Genomic DNA, 26,084 nt, shown 5'->3' with positions numbered 1-26,084 from the left:
TAAAGATATAACTGTGCCTAGAGGGAAGTCCCTGATAGGGTTGTCAGTATTACTTGTGTTTAGTCTTGTGTACACAGTGATTCTGGAAAGACTGCAGAAAATTAGCTCATCTAATCAGAGCTAGAGATAGCTGCTTTTTTCCTGTTTAATTAAGCATCGTGAGATCAAATCAAAATTGTTTAAAGTTGTTTGCATCAGATAATGATTTTTATTAGGACTTAGATATAAATAATGGTGTGGAATTGCTGTCATTAAAATAACATGCCATGTTGCATTTGTGGATGTTGCTGCCTGATGTGATTAATATACAAGTTCTGCAAAGCAGTTGATAACCATTTCTGCTTTCCTGATGGATAAAAAAATCTGACTTTGCTGCAAAGATATTTACCAGTATCATCTACATTGTTCACAGGTCTCACACAAATATGTTTGTAGGTATTGCTGCTCTAACTTCTTTACTAAACAAAAAAATACAGACTTGTTATGTGGCTTTCTCTTATAGTTTGTTTTACTTTTGATTCCAAATTAAACAAATTAATGCACATCATAATTTCAGTTGATACATAAGAAGTCAGATGATGAAAAATTAGATGTGAATATAAGAGTATGTGTTCCAGCTTTTTCAGGAAAGTAAGATGGAAGTAATTTTTTTTTCACTATTTCTGCCCCATATGCTATATATATGTAATCAACACTGCAAAGGTACTGTTAACTTACAACTTTATGTAAATGTAAACACATAAATACACATGCACACCCCTTCCAAGGGTAGATGCTGCACCAGTTCCTTTTGGCAGGGGAATAATCTGTAACTTCACTTGATACTGTTTTCTTTCAGTTTGCATATAGTTTGTGTTTTGACTGACACACTGCCAGTTCTGAGCACTAGAAGGAATAAAAACAAAGCAAAACCTTTTTTACCTTTTCCTTGTAAGAATTTATTTTAAACGGCATTGCCTGACCTTTTAAACCCAGGGTGCTTACAGGTTTATCAGTGAAGTTAAGGATGCTAGGGAAGAAATGTCTTTGGGACATAATTATGTTTTAATTATGCCCTGTAGCTAATGTAGATGCAGATTAGACTCAATCATATCTCTGTGTATTTTCCTCTGAAACTTTCCTTTTTTAAGCCAAAAACCAGCATATCAGTGTCTTACAGCTATTGACGTTTAGCAATATTTTGTAACTGTTTTTCATAAGAAAGTATTTTTGTTACAGAAACTTCTAATTAAAAAACCACTACATTTTGCATAATAGATTAAAAGTCTTAAAGCAGTATTTCTTAAATGAAATGGATCTGGTATAGACCCATTATTTTTCACCATATTTTTGTTTCATTGATGGTATTCCAATGAATCCCAACTGAAGATGAGGCACTAGAAAAGTGCCTCATTGAAGAGTATTAGACTGTAATATACATGAAGGCTATAGTGTGCACATAAACATTTGGGGAAACACAGTAGTAAATGATACTAAAAAATGTGTACTCTTTCACTTCAAACTCAATCCCCTTTTCAATATTCCCAATTATTCTAGTCGAAACTGGAGCTCTGCAGTCTTTGTTGCAACGCTGAAGTTGTGCTGACATTTGGCAATGATGATGCACTTTAATGTGCTTTAATTTGTTCAGTATTTTTTTTAACCTGTTAAAAATGTATGATTTTCAGGTTTCATCTTCTGAATTATGTTAAAAGGGAGGATTTTGGGCAATCTTTCAGATTGTGGCATGTCTTAGGGGTAGAAGAGAGCTCTGACTATAATCTGTCTTCCAGGACATTAACAGTACTGGCATAGTTTTAGTGATGTGCTAGCTACCATAAAAAGAAAGAGGATCACTTTTTGTTGTTACATATTAGACACAGAAATCTGCATATAATCATCTACTGTATGAGCTGGTTGGTGATAAGGTTCTTGCAGTGAAGAGTGAAAGCAATAATTATCTTTCCTGTACTAAAACTAATTTAGATCAGAATCTGCTCTCTTATGACTGGTTTTATTCTCAGCAACACACATTGCTGTAGATATTGCTTGATGTAGTGTCTTGTTAGAGCTGCATGTAGAAAAATGAATGGTGAAGCCCGACCTTTAATTTTCTAAGATTCCTTTTGTAGTTTTGAATCACTTGTCAGTCCTTGCACTTCATCTTCAGTGTAGATGGACTGTACTTGTCAGAAGAGCTTTCTGTTTTATTGGCCCTTGCAGCAGCAGCAAGAAAGTCATTCCATGACATTTTAAGAAATGTAATAGATGGATTTGCCTGTGTGGCTGATAAATTTCTAAGTTTAGGGATAGTGAAGTATCTGAGTGTCACTAAATGTAGAGCTTTCAACAGCCTCTTTTGAATATCTTCTTAACCATAGAGCTCTAACCAGCTGCTGAAAAATGCCTGCTGCACGTTGCTGCACACACCACTGGTAATGTATTTAAGCTCTTTGGCTGTTTACCCCAAGTTCTGACACAGGGGTTAGTGGTTTTTGAGATGCAAATCTTTTCATCCACATCTTTTTGCTACCTACCAGGACAAGCTGAATAACACAGCAGATGTCTTCCAGTTTTGTTCCTGTGCTTTTTGAACAGAAAAGTTTTGATAGAAATTTTTTTAATCTTGATACTCTTATTTGAAGCAATGCTTTAAAATAATTTTATCAAAAATTCAGATATCCTTGAATTATATAAACTGTTTACAAAAACAAAACCCAGGATTCTGAATACTTTTTTTGATAATGTCCATGTAATTGCTGTAACATCATAAAGCTGTCATATTCAGTCTATACTCAGCCAATAAATCATGACTGATTCATATTCAGTCATCCAGAAAAGCAGCATATTGTATCAAATGTGCACTCTGCTGATATATCACAATAGGCATGATGTAAATAAAAATGTACTTTTGCTTTCAGAATTGATTTAACATTCTGCCTCATGTCTTTTGAAATCTGTTGGATCTCATGAATAAAGATAGAATAGCTCTTCATACATTATTTGTTCTGTGTGCAATTTATGTTTTGGAAATTTAATATATTAAGATTTAGGAAAGGGAAATGATGATAGGGCTCAAGTATTTCAATGTTAGAGGTGTTACTACTTCTTGAAAAAAGGTTGGATTCTAATTTTGTATGAAATGTATAATGCTATTTAGTTGTGAAACTGAATTCTATAGGCTAGGCTTTTACATCTCCTTGCATTCCCTCTTAATTCTACTTACAAAGAAGAAAAACAAAATGTCCTTAAATATGGGGTTTTTTGTGGAGTTTTTGTGGTTTTGGGTTTTTTGTTTGTTCATTTGTTTTCTGTTTCCCTGTTTTTCTTTTGGTCACCTGCTATACATGTAGGAATGGAAACGTGGTCTTTATGGCAAGTTTTGCTGTTTAAATTCCAATTTATTTTGGTTTTTTTTCATGTACTTAATGGATTTGAATTTGGATCATGAGAACTGGGGCAATACTAGTGAATTCTAACAAACTTAAAAAAAAATCAATTACAATAGTTGGGCTTCTTTTTGTACTTTGTTACCACAGTTATTTCCCTGTTCTTAGAAGTTTACAGCAGGCACTGAAAGTGAGATGTGTGTTACTTTTTCTGAAACAGTTCAGAGCAGTCTGTAGTGGAGCTTCTTTATTCTTCTGTTCCCATTTTCTCTCCAGTCAGGTAATCTTTTAGTCAGAAAAAACCTAAAAGGATAGGAAAATAGCCTTGTGTATTTTTGAAACAAGCTTTCTTTTGTTGAGAGCAGAAAGGATCTTGTTGTAATTGCAGTCTAGAGTTGAAATATGTCTTGATTATAGTGCACTTTGCATAGATAAAATATAAAATGCTCTTTGTATGTAAGCACTTCTCTTCATTATGACAGCAAGGGCTGATACCTGGTTTTCTGCACTTCTGTTTGATCATTATCTTAAAATGTGATTTTTGCCTTTTATTGTCTTGTTAATGAATAAAAAAATCTGGTTTTGCAGCAGAGTTTTTAGAGAGAGAATGCCAGTGATCTTGAGCCAAACGATGCTGTTAGGAGAGCACCAATATCTGGTTTACTCTATGTTCACGAGGGTTAATAAACATCAACTATCCATGTACTGTTTTGTGTTTCATTGCCTTGCTTTTGTCATTCTTTTATGACTGCCTCAAAAAAGCTAAGTGTATGTGTTTCTAGAGTAGACATAAGGAACATACTTATCAGCCTGAGGAAATTCATTCATTACTCAGTCTCTTCGTAATTTTATTTTAAGAATTATTTGATTTTTTTTCCCCAATGATCAATTAATCTAGAAAATAAGTAAATTTTTTTAAATTTGCACTTATACTGAGGATTTGCTGACATCTTGAAACATGTGATTGGGACTTAATATCCTTTTGTTCTGTCACTGATCGAAAAGGTTTAACCAAATCTCAGTAAAAGCCAGGGGTTTTTGTCACAGTTGTATCAAATTTTGATAACTGTGTCACTTTGGTTGAAGGGATGTTTTTCATTTTTCAGTCACTGGATGTCTTTGAGTGATGTTGCCATGTTTAAAAGTCTAAGGCTTAGGGTAACATTCAAATAAAATTATAGAACATCATATGAGAGCATTCCTGTTTAGGGAATTGATAGGGCTTGCACTAGCAGTAGGAAATGAGTTTTGGACTTTGGGTCCCTGGCCAGTCTTCATCCCTCTTCCCTGCAGATCTGTAACACACGGTGCTGTGGTGTACATGTAAGTATGGATTTCAGTTTTGATACAGACAAACTAAACTTCTCTTCTCCTTGGTATACATTCTCTTTACACTTGGGTTATAAACTGTCATTTTGACCAATAGAAATCTAGCCTATACAGTCAATAGTGTCTAGAGAATGATTTATTTAATGAGCCTCCAGAGCAAATGGAATTGCTCCCCAGACTCCTCTGATTGCATTGACCACCATTGGTGATAATGAGAGATGTCTGGATTTAGATGCTCGGAGTGGAATCTTATTTCTTCAGGTGCAGTTAGTTACTATTCTACTTCTGTTGAACTTTCTTAGTGAATAAAAATAGAGAGAGGACCCCCTCCCTCCATCCCCACCCCCCAACAAGCCACAAGTGATCCATAGTAAATGTACTGAGCAATGCCCCCCCAGTCCCTAAGCAGTGACCAGCAGCACCCACACAGCTTAGAGCAGTTTGTGTACTGAGCATGATTTCTGTGGTCTGGAATATCCCTTAGCTAACTTTAGTTCTGGTGCACCTCCTCACTGGCACAGCATGGGAAACTGAGAAGTCCTTGACTCAGAGTAAGCCCTAATTAATGTGTTAACAGCATCATTCTCATACTAAATCCAAAACACAGCACTGTACCAGCTACTGGAAAGAAAATTAACTTTATCCCAACTGAAACCATCAGAATAATTTAGATACAGAAAGAAATATTGCAATGTTTTGTAGTAGCTAATAAAATCTTTTGTAGGTGACCAAGCATGTGCCTAAGAAAAATTAAATTGTTATAGAGGAGGCTTTAAAATATGCTGTGCTCATAATTTGATGCAGTGTCTGGAGGCAGAAGACAGCCTGCTGTGGTTTGTTTTACTTTTCCAAGTCTTGGTGCATGTAAATGTGGGAAAAAAATGTGTACATAAATTGTGTATTTAGCTAAATTATATGAAGGCAAGCTTTGACTGCTGAAATTAAAATCCTACATGCCAGATTTTAGTTCCTCAGACCCACACGTTATGCTCATATGGGTAGTTAGTACACAAGGTGTTTGACTGATATAAAAAATATCTGATTTTCTTCCAGTAGATAAAACCTTCTCCAGCACTAAATGGTTCTTGCCTCATGTAGTTTGGTAACCCTGGAACTGGAGGGGAAAAGGTTTTTTATACTGCTGTGGATTGGTCTGTGCTGACTGCTACACAATGTAATTGTTTTCCAGCTTGGTTTTAGGTGATGCCTCTGATTTGTACCTTTGAGGTAGAAATTGGGCTACAGGGTGGTAATTAAGGACAAATTTTTGTTGTTGGCAGATAGAGAAGTATTTATTTGTGCTCCTAAATACAACTGTGCTTGCAAAAAGATAATCTTGAGTGGAGGTTATTTTAAGAATGAGCTTAAAAAAAGTTGCTTGGATAAAGATATGCCAACTAAGCAGTGTCAATAGTAATGATTTGAGTGACTGCCTAGGAAATGAATGAAAAAGAGAACCAATTATTTCAGCAGATACATGACTGTGTGTGATAAATTTATGAATCTGAAGCTGTTATCTACACAGGCTCAACAGTTTTAGACAGGAAATTACCCAATGACTTTTTGAAAAAAAAAGTGTTAAGCCATTACTTCTTTGAATTTTGCAGATGTGGAACTAATCAGGTGGTCAGTCAAGAAGCTAGACAAAGTTAGTGCACCATTTTGCTTAGGTAATAGACTTTAAATAAATAAATTTCCCAGTACTGAAAGGAATAGATGCATAAAATCTTACAAGAATATATAAAAATAGTTTTAACTCAAATATGAAAGTTTTGTGGAAGTGTGAACCTGAGCATACAGGGCTTGCAAGACCTTTTAGCAAATTATTTTCCATCCTAATATGAATGCTGAATATCAGATTTGATAACAAATTTAATGGGGCTCCTAGTTATATGTACAGATACTAATCTGCAAATATGGCAAGTGCTATAAGGAAGGTCGCTGTCAGTGCTGACATGATGCCCATTGTTCAGTGACTGGAGTGGCTGGGGAACATAATTTCTTGTAGCTTTGAAAGTGTATATTCTGTTACATCAAACTGATAATTATGGGGCACACATGACCCATGCTTTCCTGCTCTGTCTGTTGAAAACTTTCCTTCAAGGGCGAGCATACGCCTGCCAAATGATCCTTTTGAGGTCCATCCTCATTCCATAGCTAAAGATCTTGTATGTGTTTATGTGATCAGAACTTGTTGAAAAAAGCTTTTCCTATCTGTATCTTTCCCTATCTGGAACTTCCTATCTGGAATATGGGAATCTGGTATTAGGCTATACCAGTTGCAGATTTATAGCTTTTAGATATCTGTATTTATATCTGTCCCTTTTTATTTCTACTATAATTTATAACTTTTTATATCTTCTAGTGAAGGCTATCTAGTACAGTATGTGTGTCTTAACTAACATTTATAAGACAAATTAATCTGCATTACCCAGATACTCATGTGAATGCACCACATAAAAGCAGAAGATAAGTTCCTTGCTACAGTACACTCATCTACACCAAGTGATCTGTCTCCTAAGCCTCTTTGGTTCTGGCTTTGGACCATTGTTTTTGTCCCACTTATCATTACCCAGAGTTTTGTTTCTCATAGGGAGGAGTTGTCTAAGAAAGCCTCAGTGTCACCAGGGTACCCAGTATCACTGTTAGCACATTCAGTATCATACAATGGATGTGGCAGTTCATTACAGCAGACACTGGTGCATGAAACCTCAGAAAACCTCAGAAACCTCACTTCAGACCACTTGTCTGGTCTGAAGTGACATCACCTGCATCCTGCAGCCATGCCTAAAGGAAAGAGAGGTCCCTAAAAAACTGTGTCTTTAGTGATCAAGTTAAAGCTTGGAGAGTTTACTTGCAGTTTTTTTTTTTTAAACAAAAATTCACACTGCTGCTAATGCCTAGACTTGCACATTCCAAGATCCAAGTCACAATTTTTGGTAGGGCTGTCTTTGTCTCAACTTTTTGGCCTCAGTGTGAATCAGTTCATTGCTTAAACAAGATACATTTCTTGATCTCTTTCTCCCTTGCCAAAGCCATGGCCTGTTCACCTCACACATAAATTATAAATGTTGCAGATTTTAGAAAGCTCAGAGAGCTGAACAGAGGCAAAGTGAGGATGTCTTGATGTGTGCCATACAGTTAAAAAATTGGAGAGAATCCTTGCTGTCAGGTGTGACCAGTGGTAAGTCATCTCAATAGTGTCATGATGTTGCTTCAGTATTACTGTTTCATAGTAACTTTGGCAATTTCTATTGATATTTAGAATATATTCCACCAACTTTGGTGGAATGTATAGATGATACCCAGCTTTTCTGTGAAGAATTTTTTTGTTTTGTGGAAACTGTCAAGCACAGTACAAGGAAAATGTACTTGCTCCTGCAGCATCATTACTCTTGAGCAAGTTCATATCAGGATTCATAAGACCCTCAAAAGTTCTTACAAAAATCACCAAAAATTTTTGGTGATTTTTCAGATCACTTAATTTGAGTCTGACCTTTTACAGGTTGTTGCCATAATGCCCTTTTAATAGATTGCAATTAGAATGGATGGTAATAGTTTGTGGGGTTTTAAGCTGTTTCTCTAAAATAGTTTAAAACTAAGCAATTAGAATGATCCTGCAAGCATCTACCTGCGTGATATGTGCTGTCTATAATTTATTTTGTTCAATGAACTTTAATTGAACCACTTCAATTTGGAGCATTAGAATAAACAGGAAGGAACAGATTCCTCTGCCTTCTTGTTTCTGCAGATTTCAAACATGTCTAATTTTACCTTGGTACTTCTTCTAGCAAAACAGGTTGCTCGTTATGTTTTTTTTTGTTGTTGTTTTTTTTGTTGGTTTTTTTTGTTTTTGTTTTTTTGTTGTTGTTGTTTTGTTTTTTTTTTTTTTTTTTTTTTTTTCCTTTATGCACATCCTAGAGTAATGGTATTAGGAAAGAATGAGGCTGACCATGGAGTTCACTCCCCAGTGTACAAGAAGGCTGTTCTGCAGGATGGTTTTCTGTAATGAAATGTCCCAATTCATGGCTTCTTCCCACTGAGAATGACCACACAGCCTGTCAGATACTGGCCCTGCTAAAATCCTACTTTCTTGATCAAAGATAAGAAGAGCTGAGTCACAGGGATGAGAGAGCTCTCAGTGATGTGTGTAACTGCACATGTGCCAACTTGCACCACGGAGCTGTGTTGTTCTCTGCCATCTGCCGCTGCAAAAAGAGAGAAACAAACAGGATTACAAGAAAGCAGCAAGAAAATATCCAACCTGTCCCAAGGCTGTGTTGTGTTATTATGTAGCTGTTGTGACTATTTACTGCAAGAGCTGCTTCTCAGCATAAAGTAATGAGTTAGGTACTAAAAGTAATTTCTGTGGGCATTAAGGCAAGTGATGTGAAAAGTACAGCTCAAGATTTTAGTGTACAGAGCTGTTAAAGAGGGGTGTTAATTTTCTAGGAAACTAAGCAGTACATCCTGAAGCATTCATGATTTGCTTTACCCTTGGGGAAAAAAAAAATTAGTCTAACTTAATTGCTTGCTCAAATATCCTTTGTTAAGAAGATGAAATGTGCATTAATTCATCTTTTGTAAAGGAGGAAATATTCCAGAGCTTCTGGGTAGAAGAACAGGTGGCTGCAGGATCACAGATTCCATCTTCAGTTTAACAGGTTCATGCAGAGATTGGAAATTAAAATGCAGACATCTTTGTATCTGATCTTTGCTGCTTTTCAGGAGTAACCAGAGCATTTGCAGCTCCAAGAGGAGCAGCAGCAGGGCTTGGCCAGCAGCTGCTGGTGTCCTGTGAGGGGTGGGGAGCTGTTCCCTGACCCTTCCAAGTGAGAGCACACACCCAGGGAATCTTTCTAATGATGAGTTGGTGAGCCCGACTCTGTTGCTGGAAAAAGTGATGTTCATTTGCTATTAAACCATCCAGTTCTTTTCTCTCCTGAGCAAAAAGGTTCACTAGATAGGAAGGAGTATTCCCACCTGCTTGATCCTGCCTGTGGCTATGCTGGAAAACAAAATGCTATTTTCTCTCTTTTCTTCCCCTTCCTGCTTTTTAAAAAGTCTTTTGAAGTAGAGTAAAGTCACTTTGTCAAATGCACAGTATAGATTAATTAGTATTTGTTCAGAGCTTTGGATGTCTTAAACCTTACTAGGGATTAGTGCTGAATTTTAGTCTTCTTGTATTGACTTGATTATGAGCAGCATCTTGATGGAAAAGTTTTTTTTACTCTTTGAGTCAGGTGCAATTTAGGATTTTATTCTCAAAGTTTGTGTATATTTTATACACATTTATCATGTATATTTGCATATTATGTTATAGAGTTTTAAGTAGCTATATTTTCAAAATAATTGAAGTGTTTTATATGAAAAAAATACATTTATGTTTCTGTTTTGTTTTTGTCATCTTTAGACCAGTCAAGAGATTTCATAGGTATATGAATATTCTGAAGTACTCTTTGGACATCCATAGGCCAAATAGGGTACTACTTTTATCAGTAGAAATGAGAATATCCTTGCAGTAGTAGTGTTAGCAGTGGTATGTTTGAATGATTTTTCTCAGTATATTACATTGTCTTCTATCAGTAAAATACCAGAGTTAGAGTAAAAAATTAATTTAAAAAGTTTTTTGAGAAGAAAACTTAAATTCTTATAGGTATTGTCTATATTTAGGTGGGGAATTTGAGTTTAATGTTATAATTTTGGCTTGAGCAAAAGCAAAGCTGTTCCTTTTATGTATTGTCATGGTTCTTTTTTAAGGCAAAGAGATACTGAAAAGGTGTAATTCTAAATATGATGCTTCAATATTTAATCATATTTGTGGTTTTTAGAACTTAAAGTATGTTATTTGAACAAATGTTCCTTGATGCCTTATAGTAGCTAATGCTATTGAATGGAATCTGTATATTAAGTAATCTAATTCCTCTACAGATTTTATATCACCTATTACCACATAAAAAATGACGTGAGCTCATGTAATTGAATGGCTTCCACATGACTTATCTAAAATGATATACTGATAACTTTGTGCTCAGCTGTAAAGATAAATGTTTGATTACATCTATATACTTTAGAAGATTTCATTTTTTGGAGGAGTTGGTAGTCTATTGGTAGACATAAGTGAAAATCTTTTTTATACAAGCAAAGTATACTTCATTTTAGAATCTTAAAAATTGAACTTCAGTGCTGAAGCAAAGTCTAGGTGCAGCATTATACTTTGGGAGAACAAGAACATAAACCTGAGTAAAGAAATCTGAATTTCTGGTTTTTTTTTTCCTGATCAGGCAGTCAATTCATGGATATTTGTGAAATATTTCAAATTACCATGTTGTCTCCATTTACTAATACTGTGGGGTCCAAAACTTTGATCCTTATATCATCTTATCTTTAAAGCCATTACAGAATCAGCTGAAAAGACCTTAAATCAATGAAGTTACACACTTCTCTTGAGTTGTGTTTGTAAAGCACATTTATGTACAAATGTGTGTTCGTGTAATGTAAAACTCAAAGCTGGCAGCAAGCAACTAGGTTTTTATTTTCCTCAGTTTGAGTATGTTTGGAAAAATGATTTTGTTATTCAATATTTTTATTTGCAGAGAAGGTAGTATTCCTGACCCAATATATAAGAATTTATTCTTCTGTTTTTATTCAGTTTGACAAAGGATATGCTTACAGCATTCGCCACAACTATGGGAAAGAAGGAAAGAGAACTGATTATACCCCATACAGCTGCATGAAGATTATCATGTCCAATCCACCAAGTCAAGGGGATTATCATGGTGAGTTCCTTAAGGGGAAAAACCCCAAGCATTTACAAACAACAGAATCTCTTGGCTAGAGAAGTTACTCCCTCCTGTAGTCTTTTAAATTGTGTATTGAATTTCCAGACCATAGTGGTCTTGAACTATTCTCTTTAGATCAGACTTGATAACTGCTGTTTTTACCTACATTGTGTCATGTAGCTCAAGGAGACTTTAAATGTGCAGATTTTTTAAGAAATTACCAATTGGAGGTGTTCTGAGACATGAATTCAGTCATACAGGAAGTCTGAAGTTTGCTAGGGTATTTTAAGAACTCATACAACTGTATGACTAGACATGGGAAACCTACACTTGCTTCACTGCTGTTATGCTAAAACTGAGTGTGTCATTCAGTTGTGTCTCAAAACTCACTCTAGGAGTTTTTCCCTCCACTCAGGTAGTGGAACTTTCTAAGTTACTTATAAGGTGATATTTTACAATGGACTATGCTTTTAAAGACCAGTTGACCCTCATTACTTTTATTTTCTTGGGTTTTTTCCACAGCTATTAAATGTACCAACACTGCCACTGTTAGTAAGGAACTAATTTAAACTCTTTTCCTGTCAGTGAATAAGAATTGTGGCCTCTTTATGGTGGGATATATTATGTGACTCTTGAGCCTGTGGTGCCCTGATAACTCTGCAGTAAAGTAATTATTTACAGGAAAAAAAAAGGCAATTGTACACATGGGTAATTAACTTTCCTATTAATAAGCTGTTAGACAATTAGGAACAGCTTAGCTGGTCTCTTGAGTACCTTACTGCACTAACTCCTGAGTAAACAGCCTTGTTTGTGAGCTTGCTTATTTTTTACTGTCAGGGTGCCCATTCCGCCACAGCGATCCCGAGCTGCTGAAGCAGAAGCTGCAGTCATACAAGATCCCTCCCAGTGGAATAGCTCAGGTAAGGCATGTTTTACTTGACACTTTCATTAATAAGGCTCTGCTTTTCAATTTTACTTTCTATTTGTGTAGGAATGCCATATGCAATTTGTCACTGTGTATTGTGAAATATTTCTTCTTATAAAGGTTTTATACCCGAATTTTAACTTTCTGGCTGCAATGCTCCCACTGATGTGATGCTTATTGTCACTACCTTTTATTGTTTAATATTGTGAGGAGGTTTATTCCAATAGTGGATACAATCCAGATTTTTTTTATACTTTGTTTTACTGCACTGTGATTAGAAAATAAGTTTAAATAATTATGGCAGTGTTTTAGAGAATTTAGTTTTATTCTTGCAGTGACTGGTGGATGACTACTATGTAGCCAGTACACAAATGTAATTCTTTTCTATAATAAACTTCTAAAATCCATACATTCCTTATTATCAGTTGTGCTGACTTCCTCTGAACGACAAAAGCATATAAAACACCTAATGAAATTAAGCAGAAGTTTTGATCAGTTTTTAAAAAATGTAAACTTAAATTGAAAAATCTGTCTTGTAGATAGAATAAAATGTAGGAATTAGAACTTTGAGATGTGTCCTGAAGAACTGTGTCTCCCACTGCATTCTCTAGCAAGATCTTAAGGCAGTAAGAGTATGTCATCATTTTCATTGAAAGAAGAGGTACTGGTGAGATTTAAGCTGAGACCAAACAGTTCTGTGTATTTACTGGCTGGAACCTGCTTTAGATCCTTAGGAAAAACCTGCTTAAAGTTGTTGTATTTAGTTCATATGGAATGTCACCATTGTTTGTCAGGCATCAACAGACTGTTGTACCAGATGGAAAAGAATGTGAAAGTTCCACTTAAAGAAGTCCCTCTTGGAAGGACTAATTAAGATACAAATTAAAAGAGAATAGTTTTAAAGAGTTTATTGTTCACTATAGTAATTCTTGACAAATTCCTGAAATACTCATATTTTTTGTAGGAGTATTTTTACCTTTTTCTCTTTTTTCCATGTTTTCTTCTGGTTCATATCAATAAGCATCTGTCTATCTGACTGGCCCTAGAGATCATTTCCTTTGGCTTTTTTCCATATATATATATATATATATATATATATAAGAATTGATGCTGGTCTAGGATTTTTTATCCTGCTAATAATTGGAAAGATTGGTGAGGATTTACAGGCTTAGATCCCTTGCTGTATGTGTGGGTCAGATTTAGTAGAGGTTATTTCTTCAGTGAATTTGTACAGTAAGACAGTATCTTCATATTTAATGTAGTTCCTTATTTAATGTGAATGTGATTTTATTTTTGTGTGTGTATGTGTTTAGGGTTTTTTGTTTGGTTTTTTCTTGTAAAGTAGAATTTGAATTCATTAGCAGTCTTACATTTTTTTATCAAAAGTGACTAAGAGAAACTGTCTCCATCAACATCTTGTCTGCCCAGAAATGGATATTGTCCTTTCCATGACTTTTGTGGTGTTTAAGTGCAATTAGGGTAAAGGGCTCTCCAGTGTTCACTCCTAGTTTTAAACAAAAAAACCCCACCAAATTATACACCCTCCATGCAAAACCTAATAAAAATAAAATAAAATAATGTAAAATAAAAAATGTTGGCTGTGCCTGGCTTCTGAGAAATTAATCTTTTACATCAGACAGTCTTTGAGATATCCAGTAGGAGAAGAAGAAGAAGAAGAAAAATATTTGCCATCAGTCTCCAAGTTGTCATTATTGCTGCCTCTCCTTTTTGTTCTGTTTTCATGGTCCAGTAATGTTTGTGTGACTTAGAACAGGTCAGGATCCTTCAGTCCAGATGGGGCTTTTAGGAGTCTTCTCTGATGTTGACGATGGTTACTGACTATCAGAAATGCTTTTTTCCTTTAGCTCTGTGAATAGACATTAGGAGTGGATGGTTTACCAATCTTTCAATGGTCTCATGTAGCTAGCCTGGCATTCACTCAAACCATACCCTCTGACTCTTAGGCTGCCTGTTAACTCCAGGTCCAACAAAAGCTCCCTTACAAACTGGTAGATACCTATTTTTAATTAATGGTTTGGAGCTTGACCTTTCAGCTTTGTATTTCAATAAAAAGTATGTTTTTTTTCTGGGGCTCAGGACCTCTTATGCTCATTCCCTGTTCTGTTCCAGAATTCTGGGAATGATGCATAATTTTTCAAACATCTATTTTGAATTTAGCCATGCACTGGGGAATTGGTCTCCCGATGTGATTTTCATCTTTTGGTTAGAGTGCTCCATGTCTGCCATCCAAACCCACAAACAAGGCCCTTCCTTGTCTTGGAAGCTTGTTCCTCATGGCTGTTATGATGTGAGCCACAGTGGGGGTTAGTGTCTAGCCCTAATGGTTATGGTTTTACCCAAGGTGATCAGTTTTCTAGGGTTGTTCTCAGCCTTCTGTTTCTGGGGCTGTCCATACTCTTGCCATGCACCCTTTCCTTTAAGGTTCATAAGAATTTCTGAGTTTTTCCAATTCAGATGAAGCATTTGATTGCTGCATGGTAGGAACAAACCCCATCCTAAAGGGCTTTTTCACAAGACTGGGTGTGAAAAGGGAAAGATGATGTGATGATGGTAAAGAGCAAATGCTGCCAGATCTCACATGACTTCAGTAGTCAGTCTGAGCATTAGACTGCTTTCATTGCATTCATTTTGTAGTGCTGTCAGTAATGAAAAAAGGGATCAAAGCATTTGAATATGTGACTCTCCTCACTATTAAGTATTTGGATCTGACCTGTTGTTCCAGTCCATATTTTCTGAGGCTGTATCTTGTCTAGGATTCTATCTGCTGAAGAAATCATCTCAAAGTAATGCAGCAGATGACTTACAGGTCTTGTCTAGTTATCTAAGTGCTTGAGGCAGAGAGCTAATCCTGATGTTTATTCCAAGAACTGAATTATTTAACTTGTACTAATTTCACATTTTCCTTACGTTAGTCTATATTTGTGATAGTAGCTTTTTTTTTAATGCTTCTTGGACAAGAAGCATTGGATGAGCATCTGATGTGTGGATGTGTAAGTGCATGACATTTGAATTTATAGTGTATAATTTTTCATTTCTGTCTCTGGTATACTGCTAATTAGGTAAAATCCTCATGAAATCAGGTTTGATAACAGCTAATCAATGTGAAGAATATAAAGATTAAAAATATGTTCAGATATGTTTTTACATATGAGACATTGAACAAGTGCATGTAGTGACAGGACAAGGAGGAAGGGCTTCAGACTGAAAGAAAGGTTTAGATTAGATAAAAGGAAGAAATTCTTTACTGTGAGGATGATGAGTCACTGGGACAGGTTGTCCAGAGAATTTGTGGATTTCCCATCCCAGGAAGTGTTCAAGGCCAGGTTGGATGGGGCATTGAGCAATCTGGTCTAGTGAAAGGTGTCTCCATCCATGGCTGGTGGGTCTGAACTAGATGATCTTTAATGTTCCTTCCAACTTAAACCATTTTATGATTCTGTGATTAATGCATCTGTTCTGATGCTGTACTAAATGCACTGTAATTTGTTGCCTGCACATCTTACATATAGAGAGATAGAAATGATAGGCTTTGAATTAGTTATTTCAAAATATCTATTATTTGTTTCAGAAAGTTTTCTTGCAGAAATTGCCTTCTTCCCAAATCATGTCAATAACAATAGCAAAAGCAAAAAGTAGTAAAAATTTCTGGTTCTACAAACAGGAGAAACAGAGAGTCTAGACTAGTTCTTTTTGCTTTTCTACTAGGAGTAAAAACATTTTAGGGAAAAATCCTTACGTTGGTGAACAGCAGATAACTTCAGAAGAAGGCTTGTTCTTTCTAGTAGAATTTTCCTCTTAATTTAAAAATCTTTTTCCTCCCCCCATAACAGGGTTAAATTAAAGGTTTTGATAAAGTCACTCACTGAATTTTGTGTAATATTTTTCAACAGATTTAGGGTTTTGGTGGACTGGAGAGTCTTCACAGAGATGGAAATAAATAAACCAGTCTGTGCCTAGGCCTCTGATACAGCTGTATGTTTCTATGAATGAAAAAAATCCCATCAAAGAAAATAACTGCCAAACCTGCAAAAAAACCCACCACAAGACCACCACGGTGGAAGAAAACATAACACTTTCCTTGTTGATCTAATATTGTAAAAGTTTTAGGATATTGCTGTCTGTAAAACTATTTTTCTTGCAGCTAAAGAAAGTTTCCAGGAAAAGTTAGAAATTAATCACACACAACTGAGTCTATGGTAGAAGGATTTTCATGATAAGTTAATTCTGCAATGTAAAAAAAACCCCAACCCAAACTCACTTTGAGTAAGTTGAAAATAACAGTGGATAATTATAGAGCCCCAACTGTCCTGCTCTGCAACATCTTCACTTTGAGTGCTGAGGATCTGTAAAAGCAGGTGGCTGCATACATCTGCCAAACATCATCTCAGCCTCATTAGCAGTCTGTAGAGCAACATCAGAAAAGCAAGTTGCAGATGGCAGTGAAGAAAAAGGCACATAAGAACTAACAGGAAAAGTCCTTGAGTGTGTACCTCTGCTTACAGAATAAAGCAATGCAGTGTAAATGGCTCAATGTATGTAGAGGCAAAAGATTGCTGTGAATGAAGCTTTGAGTGCAGGTCTGTTTCTGGGAAATACTAGGCAAAAACAGCTGCAAGCTTGCTTTCATTATGGACAGAAATGTAGCAGAAAAGATAATATTTATTAGGGATGGTAAATCTTTTTCATTTTAATAGTTTTTCTCATACAGAAGACTCGTTTCTAGCTGGGCTTCATTCTGTTGCAGGGTTTAACCTTTTTTGTTTCCTCTTAGCAACTTCTCCCCTGATAAAGCAAGTTAATCAACTAAAGCTATTCTTCTTCAAATATGTTAAATGTGCCCTTAATTCCCCCTCCCTTTCATATGTGCAAAGTGGAACCTGGACCTCCATGTTGTGTACAGTTGAAACTTAGATATACATATACTAACTTTTTTGTCTCTTTTAGGGTTTACACTAAGAATTAGTGCATACCTGAGTTTGCTTGCTCAATTAGGGTTCTGAGATTTAAAATGTTTACACCTAAATTTAGAAAACTTTTTATTTATATCATTTTATTGCATGTAATCTTGATTAAATAAGAGGAATTTGGGGAAAATTGTGAATATTTATGAACTAGATTGAATTAGTCGACTTATTTCAACTGGGAAATTCAGGTTAGACAGGTCTGAATGCTACAGAATATAATGAATGTTTCTTTTATCTAACCAACAGACAAATAGGTCTTCTGATAATCATTTCATGTTATGTGAAAAACACTTTTTAAGAAAGTATATACATATAACATGGTTAGCATTTTCTTTAAAATAGAGATGGCTCTTTTGTATGACATGGATTATATTGTAAAGAACAAACAAGCAAATGTAGGGCAATAGGAAATTGAGGTGTTAAGAATAGATGAGGTTTTTCAATCCTGAACTACTAATTTTTTCAATTTCAAGGAGAGAGGAGAAAAATGGAAATATATTTATATACACAGATAGTGGCAGATTTCAGACTTCATTGCCTGGCTGGCCTTGGCCTTTGTGTTTTACAGAAGGTTTAGCAGGAGGTGGCAAGAGAGATAGAAATGTAATCAGTTGGGCTATTACAGAGAAATAATGGGGCTAAGTACTTTCCTGGCAGTGTGTTGCTGTTTTTATCCATTCAGTAAATGTAATTTATTTATATATCTGTCAATAAATACAAGGCACCATCCAATAATGAGTACAGCAGGGATTTAAGATGTATATTGCTGTGTTTGACACAAAGGTCAGCCTTGGGAAATGGCTTGAAATTAACATTTCTTGAAAACTATTTTTCCTTCCACAGAGGCTATCTCTTAATTCCAGCAATTTTCTCTGTTTGATAAGCAGAGAGAGCATACATTTTGATTATATAAAGGAGGGAGGAGGTAATGAAACTTTAAAATATTTCAACCAGCATTGCATTCTGGTGATAAGAATGGGACTTCATGCAGCACAGAAGAGATTACCTGAAGTAGAATTGGAAAGCAAATTGTATTTACAAAAGATGGCATGATTTTCCTAATGCGTGTTCAAAACAGCCTATTCACTGACATATTCTGCTGAGCTTGACTAGAAATAGCTTCATTTCTAAAAGGACAAATCTGATTGAAGGTAAAAGCATTCCCCTCTCACAGATACTTGTCTAAAGGATTTGCATTAAATTTTCTTGATGGGAGCACAGTAGTATTTTGCTGTGCATCTGCATAAACTGGTAATGGGGAAAATAAAAATACAAATCATGTCCTTGATTGCTTCATGCTTCAACCACTTGAATTGCTAGATTTATGTCTGCAATTATAGAAGAGATGTTGCAGTATGATAGTTTGACAATAACTGTCACAACGATATTACCAAAATATAGATTCAACTTATTCTTGAAGTTAAGAGTATTGAAATTGCATTTTAAGGGTCGGGCGTACCTTCCTGTGGTTTTATCTTGTTTTTAACTTAGCCAGGGCATTTTTAAAATGCTGTCAGTTATTTGTAGGATTCTCAGGTGTGGTGTGCTGCAGATGTCCATGGCTGTTGTACAGGGCTGTCCTGGAGCTCCCTGTTGCTGCAGGTGTCAGTAAGTTTTATGTGTGCTGCTTGTGAGTGTCTCGTGTCTCTCCCGTGCAGGTGCTGGAGCTGGTGAAGGGCATGCATTACCAGCTGGCCTGCCAGAAGTACTTTGAGCTGACCCATGATGTGAGTAGCTGCTCCTCTTTGATCACCCACTTAGTCTTGAGGAAGGCCTTGGAAATCATGAATGAAGCCCAGAGGCTGTTTTCAGTTTGCCCATGCATCATTAGCTGTTTTGCCTTGTTAGTTATCCTTTCAGTAATTTCAAATATTCCTTTGTAATTTTCTGCATTTATATATTGATGTTATTAATACCCTCAATATTACAAGGTGTTGTAAAATACTATGCTGTCTTTCTGAAAAAGTCAATATGGTTGAATCTTACCTTTTTCAAGTAATTTAGCTTTTTCAAGATCCTGCTTTTAATCAAATGTGTAGGCTTTCATACATTGAGCAAGTTTGATGTGTTTAGATAGAACACATAAAATCCTTAGAAAAATAAAGGGAAAGTATCTAAAACCTCTTAATTAAATCTCCCAGCATTTTCATGGTACCTTTTGTTAATTTTTATTTGGTGTTTATTCACATATGTAGTCGTGTGTGATTATTTTTTTAAATCAAGATGGGCATTCTCAGAGCTTTCCCATTTGTTTAATTGTAAGCAAAGTTATCTTAAAATTTTCTCCAAAAAATTTTAACATAATAAATGGTCACACTCCATCTCCTGTGTGATTTCTTGATTCAAAGAACCAGTGTTTTTACTGGTTCAAGGTTCCTTGTCATCAAAAAACCCCTGTGAAGCACAGCTCTTCTTACAGCTTTGTTCTCTTCACAAACCAAAAATGGAAGCATCCCTTTCAAACAGCAGACTAGGGAACAGCCTTACTAAGGATATGGATGAGGACTGGATGACCCACCCAGAGGCATTTACCACTGACTTTTTTGTTCTTAACTGATTTTCACAATTGATTTAAGTGGAACTGTTTGTCTTCACATATTTCCAGATGTCATATGTATGAATGTATAGCAAAGGTGTAGCCTGAGCCTGTGTCCACTGTTGTTTTGGCTGTATTTTGAGAGGAACACTTTGTCTTATGGTCTTGGAAAATGTGAGAAAAAGTCTACTAATCTGGAAGAAATTCAAAATAATGTACAGTTTTAAATTTAGGTCACACTTGCTCTGTGTAAGCCCATGTCAGTAGAAATAATAATTTCCCAAGATGACTGTGGACCCCAAGGTCAGCATTCATCAAAAGATAAATCAGTACTATGCATTTTAGGAAAGCTGTCTTTCCATTCTTCTATAGGAAATTCCAGAAAAGCATTATTTTTATCAATTTTGTGGTAATATAAATATCTGTCTTTGCTGCTTGCACTCACAATCATCTTTCTGCTTTGCCCTTGATATCATTTCAGTAAGAGAAAGCAAAATACACACACACACACGCTGTAGTTTGAATTGCACATGCTTATGATGGCATTTTTTTTACAGAATTTAGCTGCTTGTTACCAGCCTGCTTGGACTGATTTTTCTATTCTGCAACTCTGTGCTTTATTATTTTTTTTTTCCAATGGGGAGGTAAAAGATGTGTCTCTGAAGCTGGTGACCTTTACTTGCAATCAAACCTTTCCTTTCCTGTATATCACTAGCAGAGTTTTTCATTGAAGGAAAGTTCACAAGAATCAAGTGGCATAACTTTGATTGTTTCTTTGAGCTGGGGAACAATCTTATGTAAAATTTTCATGGAAGTAATGGACTTGCTCACATGGAGAAATTTAATTTAAATTATGTAAAAATTTTATGAAGAATGTGTTGGAGAGTTATTGGTGTTGCCTGCAATTCTTATTCTTATAAGTTATGGTGTTTATGTGGGTAAGATTGACTATGAATGACTTTGTAATGGAGACTTGTTAAAGATTTTATTTCTCTAAGTTCACAGGGTCAGCTTCAATAGTCTAGTGCTTGGCACCAAGGCTGTGCTAACACAGGCAGCTGGACTAGAGTGAGAATGCTGAGATAGATTTTTGGGGGGTGGTGATGGGGGTTGTGTCCTTGCACGTCAGTGCTGTGTTTGAGCAGCATGGGCTAACAAAAACTGCTGCTCTGGGTAGTCTGTGTAACCTGGGCTTGTTAACTTCAGTGCTGCACCTCTCCTGAGCTTTGGTTGCACTTTTTCACAACCACAGAACAAAAGCAAACATTGTTTGTGTCTCCCAGTGCATGGACCTGGCAGGAGCTAAGGTACATGTAGGCAATTTGTTAACTCTTCAGTAAGGGTGCAAAAGGAAAGCTCTAGCACCATCATCACTCCACGTGGTTTTTCTCTAATATCAGCTGTAGCATTATTAGCTGTCATTTTAAAAGTTCTTGGTTAAAACTCTAAGATGTTATAGCTTCAAAATGATTATTTCAGGATTTTCAAAACAATATTTGCTATAGCAGGAATATTAAACTGGAGTTTGTATGAGAGCCAGTATGTGTAAAATGTGCTGAATCCAAAGTCTTGTGTTAGTATCACCTACTTAGATGGATTACACAGTTGTGTCTGAAGTGCCAGGTCTTTTTGCTTGGTTAAAAGCGTAAAGTTTTAAAACTTTTGCATGTTAAAAGCTTAAAGTTTTGGCTGCACAGAACATGCATTTTACTTTGGCTATGGTGGATTCCAGATAGATTTACCAGTGTGAATTGGCAAAGCTGTTAGAGAAATCTGCTTTCTCTATTTCTTGTAGTAAGTCTCGGCTAACTTACAAACTAAGTTAATGATGAGGCTTTTAAAATTAATATGCTTTGATCTATATTACTTAAAAACATGTAAAACTTGCATAAAGTTGTATGGGCAGTCTAATGTAAAAAAATACTTCCATTTCTGTATTCAAATTTCTTGTGAATTTCCAGGCAGAGCAGAAAATTTTTATTCAAAGAAATGCTTACTGAACCCTATTGAAAATTACAGAGAACAGACTTTTCTATATCACTATATCACAAATGAAGATAATGAAAAAATCTTCCCCCTTCTCTTTTAAAGCTCTCAGAAAAACTTGATGGTTTGAAACTCTTATAATTAAGAGTTGTCTACGCTTCATCTGATAGAGTTTTATTTAAGTAGCATTCAAGTTTGAAAAGGAAAAAATGGTACATGGAATCATCAAATCAACAATTTTAACTAACAACCCATAGACAACTTTTAAAAACACACAAATTAAAACCCACAAATACCATCAATCACCTCTGAAGACATGGTTGTAGGCTCCATTCATACAATGAGCTGCTTCTACAGCTTGTTCCAGACTATTGGGGAGAGAAGAGTTTAGAATAACATTAAAAGTTACAAAATAACTCTTAAATTGGTCTGATGAGAACTGAGATTTTAAGGTTAAAACAACCAGAGCTCATTAACAACCTCTAAGGGAAAGCCAGTTTTTCACTATATCACTTCTTTTTAAGCTTTTTTCATGTAAAGAGGTAATTTAGTTCCCATCTAATGAAAATTGGAGCATCGATGAAAGCTGGCTGGATGAAACTCATCCAGATAAAACAAAAATCAAATTCAGTGATGACTTTGGGTTAGGTTTTTTGGTTTTTTTTTTTTTCATTATTCCTTTGAATACCAAATTAGAGTGCTAGGACTGTTACTTTTAAGATTTTTCAAGCAAGGTCACTGACTACAGTTGCTAATTCATGTCTGAATTAGATTTTGTTATCCATGTCACCATTTTCTAATGGAGCTAAGCTAGGCAGTGGTAATGCATTTAATCAGGGTTCCATTTAGAGCACACACTGATCCTCTGCTTTATGATTATTCACAAGCAGCTGAAATTTAAATTGGTGGGGTTTGGCATATTAAATTAGCCACAGTATGTCCTCAGGAGACTCAGTGTGTGTGCAGAGTTGCATATTATGCCTGAATTGGCCACTCCCTTCTGGGAAAAAAGGAATGCAGTGGGAGCAGAAATTAACAGGTATATGACTCTGAGTGTTCCATGGTGTGTTGTACCCCATATTTGGTAAGTCTTCCAATGTATTTTAAGAGCAGTGTTTTTTTTTAAATGTTCCTACAATTCACATGAACTGACAGGCAGATGGAAGGTGCAGGTTGCCTTGAATAGGAGGTGAAAGCACCTTTTAAAGTAAGCATTTCCAACTTCTGGGCCTCCCAAAAGAAATACAAAAGTTATAACTCTGCTTCTTGGTCATTACATAAAATAGCTTCCTATTAAAGTTGAAAGCTTTCTTGATTTGAAATATTTGAAGAGCATCAAGTGAATGTTCATTTTTCAAATAATTCCAGAGTTGAAAGAATGCATTTGCTGAAGTAAAAAGTAGTAATACATATCTGCTGCTAGTTTTCTGTATTTTTAGCACTGAAGACTAAATGTTCTGTGGTACTGATTGTGCGTCTAGAGTCAGGTGCTGATGGTGGCACTGATGGAGCAAGGATAAGTTTGATCTCTGGGGCTTCTGTCTTAGCTCACTCCCTTGTAAATATTGCATTTGTGCCTTCTTGGGAAACCAGGGAAAGACATGAAGCTCCCCTTTTCCATTTGCACTTTCACTCTTATACTAAAGATCTAGATTTATGCTGTGCAATTGCTGCAACTTCTAGCAGTGTTTTTCACTTTCATTTGCACTCTGAGCTTCTCCCACTCCTTCTTTTGGATGGTGAAAGTCCATTTTAAGGTGTAGGTTCAATAGTCCTGCATCTCTAAAGAGATGCCATTTTACTTGTGTGCTTTTAGATGCTTTGAGGTGTTATTTTTTTACTATTGTAAAGACTGTGAAATAATGTTTGAATATGCCAAAGTTATTTTATTTCTGCAATGAAGGAAGAAAATTTCTGATGAAACTAGATTTGTGTTATGCTAACATTTACTGAAGCATTATTTACAAACTGATGCCTTTTTCTTCAACAAAATTGGAACTTACTAAATTGTTAATTAATCTGTTCTTGAATATGAAGATGATTTTTAGAAGTAAGTGTAATAACTTGGTATTCCTTTCCTTCTATGTGCAGATTGATGACATTGGGTTTTCTTTGAATCATCCTAATCAGTACTTCACAGAGAGTCAGAAGTTGTTAAATGGTGGTAGAGAACCGAAGAAGGAATTCAATAACTCAGGAAACTTTCAACAAAAAAATAATAGTCAGGAAAGCATAAATTCAAGTTCCACTCCTGCCTCTTCAAATGAAAAAGCTGATACTGAACTGGAAGGACTGGAAGCATACTTCGCTGAAGACTAAGCAGCTGTGTTATTTGGGTTATTTTTTCTTTCTTTTGTTATTTCCCTTCTCTAGCTGGATTTGTCCCTGTACTGAGGAATATGCACTTCACCACCTGGAAGACAGAAGCATTTAGTGCTTTGAGAAGGCTGAAAAAATGAAAGATATATATTGAAGCAGTAATTGCATCCAGTATTTATTCTTACTGCTTTAGGAAGCTGTTTTATAGGGTGTGTTTAAGGATGGGAAATGAAACTTTCTTCACAATTATTAGGTAATTTTTGTCTGATTTATCTTTTTTTAATTTTCTTAAAAATTTTCAACTATTTTCATCCCCTTGTGATCACTTTTCTGTGTATCATCGTAATAAAAAAATTGCAAACCAAAAGTTTTTTGTGTTAATTTTTTAGCTACACTGGGATGGTAATTAAGTAGGTGTTCTTATGATCAAAATTACCCTCTGGAGGAGTCTGTCTGGCTCTTCTGTATGAGAAGCTGAGGGAAATCAGCTTCCTAATTTGTACCTTGGCGCTAAATTTAGAGAGCTGGTTTTGATAGTTGGAAGAGAACCTAATCAGAGTTTAGACACCTGTATGTAAAAAAGTAATTAAAAAAAGATACTCTAGCAACTGACTCATTATGAAGAAGCTAAAAGCTTATTAGCACATATTTCTGTGCAGCAGTCATGCTGATGTAGGAAGTAGTTTTCTTTCCATCCAGCCTGTAATCTCAAATGTACCCCAGTTCAGTTTGGAGTTGAGTGTTTCAGAAGGAATGCTGGCCCCCAGCTTGTGAAGTGCAAGCATCCAAGACAATAAAACATCTCAAAGCCTTTCAGGATCCAATGATGAAGAGGATGTCACTGTTGGGTGTTCAGCAGAAGGAAGGCTGAGGAGCTCCCAGACTGAGTGAGGCTTTAAGGGCTGTGGTGAGGTGAGGAGTGCTGCCCTGGCAAGGGCAATGACAGGAGCTGCCACCACTGTCACAGCACCCAGCGTCGGAGCTGATCCACGCGGCTGAGCACGCTGTGTTCCTTCTCTGCATGTTTTGGGAGGTTTACTTTTGCTAGTTTTTGTCTTACACTGTGGCTGGAGTGGTCAGTAGCAGGTGCAGGAATGTGCAGAATGTGCCTTTTGTGTGAACTTCTTCCAGAAGGGACCCAGTTTGCATGCATGCAGCCTGATTGGCAGCGTGAGCCAATGCACAGCAAATGGAGGTGACTTGAGCAAATGGTGAACATTTCAGACAGTCCTAAATCCATGTAATTTATCCTGGTTTTGGCTGGAATAGAGTCAATTTTCTTCCTGTAGCTGTTACTGTGCTGTGTTTTGGACTCAGAATAAGGTTGATGACACACAGATGTTTTAGATGTTGCTGAGCAGGGTGTACTCTAAATCAAGGACTTTTCAGTGTTCTGTGCTCTGCCAGGGAGCAGCTGCACAAGGAGCTGGGAGAAAGCACAGTTAGGACAGCTGACCCAAACTGGCCAAAGGGATATTCCATACTGCAGAATGTCATGGTCAGTGTGTAAACTGAGGGGAGTTACTGGGAGTCACCAATTCCCAGTCAGTGTGTGGTGAGCAGTTGTATTAATGTATCACTTCTTCCTCTTGGGTTTTATTCCTCTATATCCATTATTATTATTATAATAATATTTTAAAATTTTGTTTCAGTTATTAAACAGTTCTTATCTCAACCCATGAGGTTTTTGGGTTTTTTTTGTGTGTGTTTTTGTTTTTTGGGTTTTTTTTTTTGTTTTTTTCTCTTTGATTCTCACCCCTTCCCCTCATCCCTTTCCGGGAGTCTGTGGTCTGTGTGAGCTTTCAGGTAAGCTTACTGATTGCAAGCAATTAGAGATGTCTTCCCTGTTTTCCC

The 26,084-nt window shown here is 36.1% G+C and overlaps 1 protein-coding gene across 2 annotated transcripts in view; it reads left to right on the top strand.

Annotated features, from left to right (window-relative positions):
• Positions 1-24,586, top strand: part of PRIM2 (DNA primase subunit 2) — a 90,589-nt gene extending 66,003 nt beyond the window's left edge. The window contains exons 10-13 of one of the 2 annotated variants that reach the window (XM_058802406.1): positions 11,350-11,476; positions 12,317-12,399; positions 19,048-19,116; positions 24,003-24,586. In XM_058802406.1, coding sequence (XP_058658389.1) covers positions 11,350-11,476; positions 12,317-12,399; positions 19,048-19,116; positions 24,003-24,230 — 507 coding nt within the window. In that variant the 3' untranslated portion in view covers positions 24,231-24,586. The remainder of the gene's footprint in view (positions 1-11,349; positions 11,477-12,316; positions 12,400-19,047; positions 19,117-24,002) is intronic. The other variant, XM_058802407.1, reaches the window with a different exon arrangement.
• Positions 24,587-26,084: the final 1,498 nt, after the last annotated feature.

Source organism: Ammospiza caudacuta, chromosome 3 (genome assembly GCF_027887145.1).
Source record: "Ammospiza caudacuta isolate bAmmCau1 chromosome 3, bAmmCau1.pri, whole genome shotgun sequence".
NCBI lineage: Eukaryota > Metazoa > Chordata > Aves > Passeriformes > Passerellidae > Ammospiza > Ammospiza caudacuta.
The sequence above is the reverse complement of the archived record's forward strand: the minus strand, read 5'-3'. Positions and strand labels throughout refer to the sequence as shown.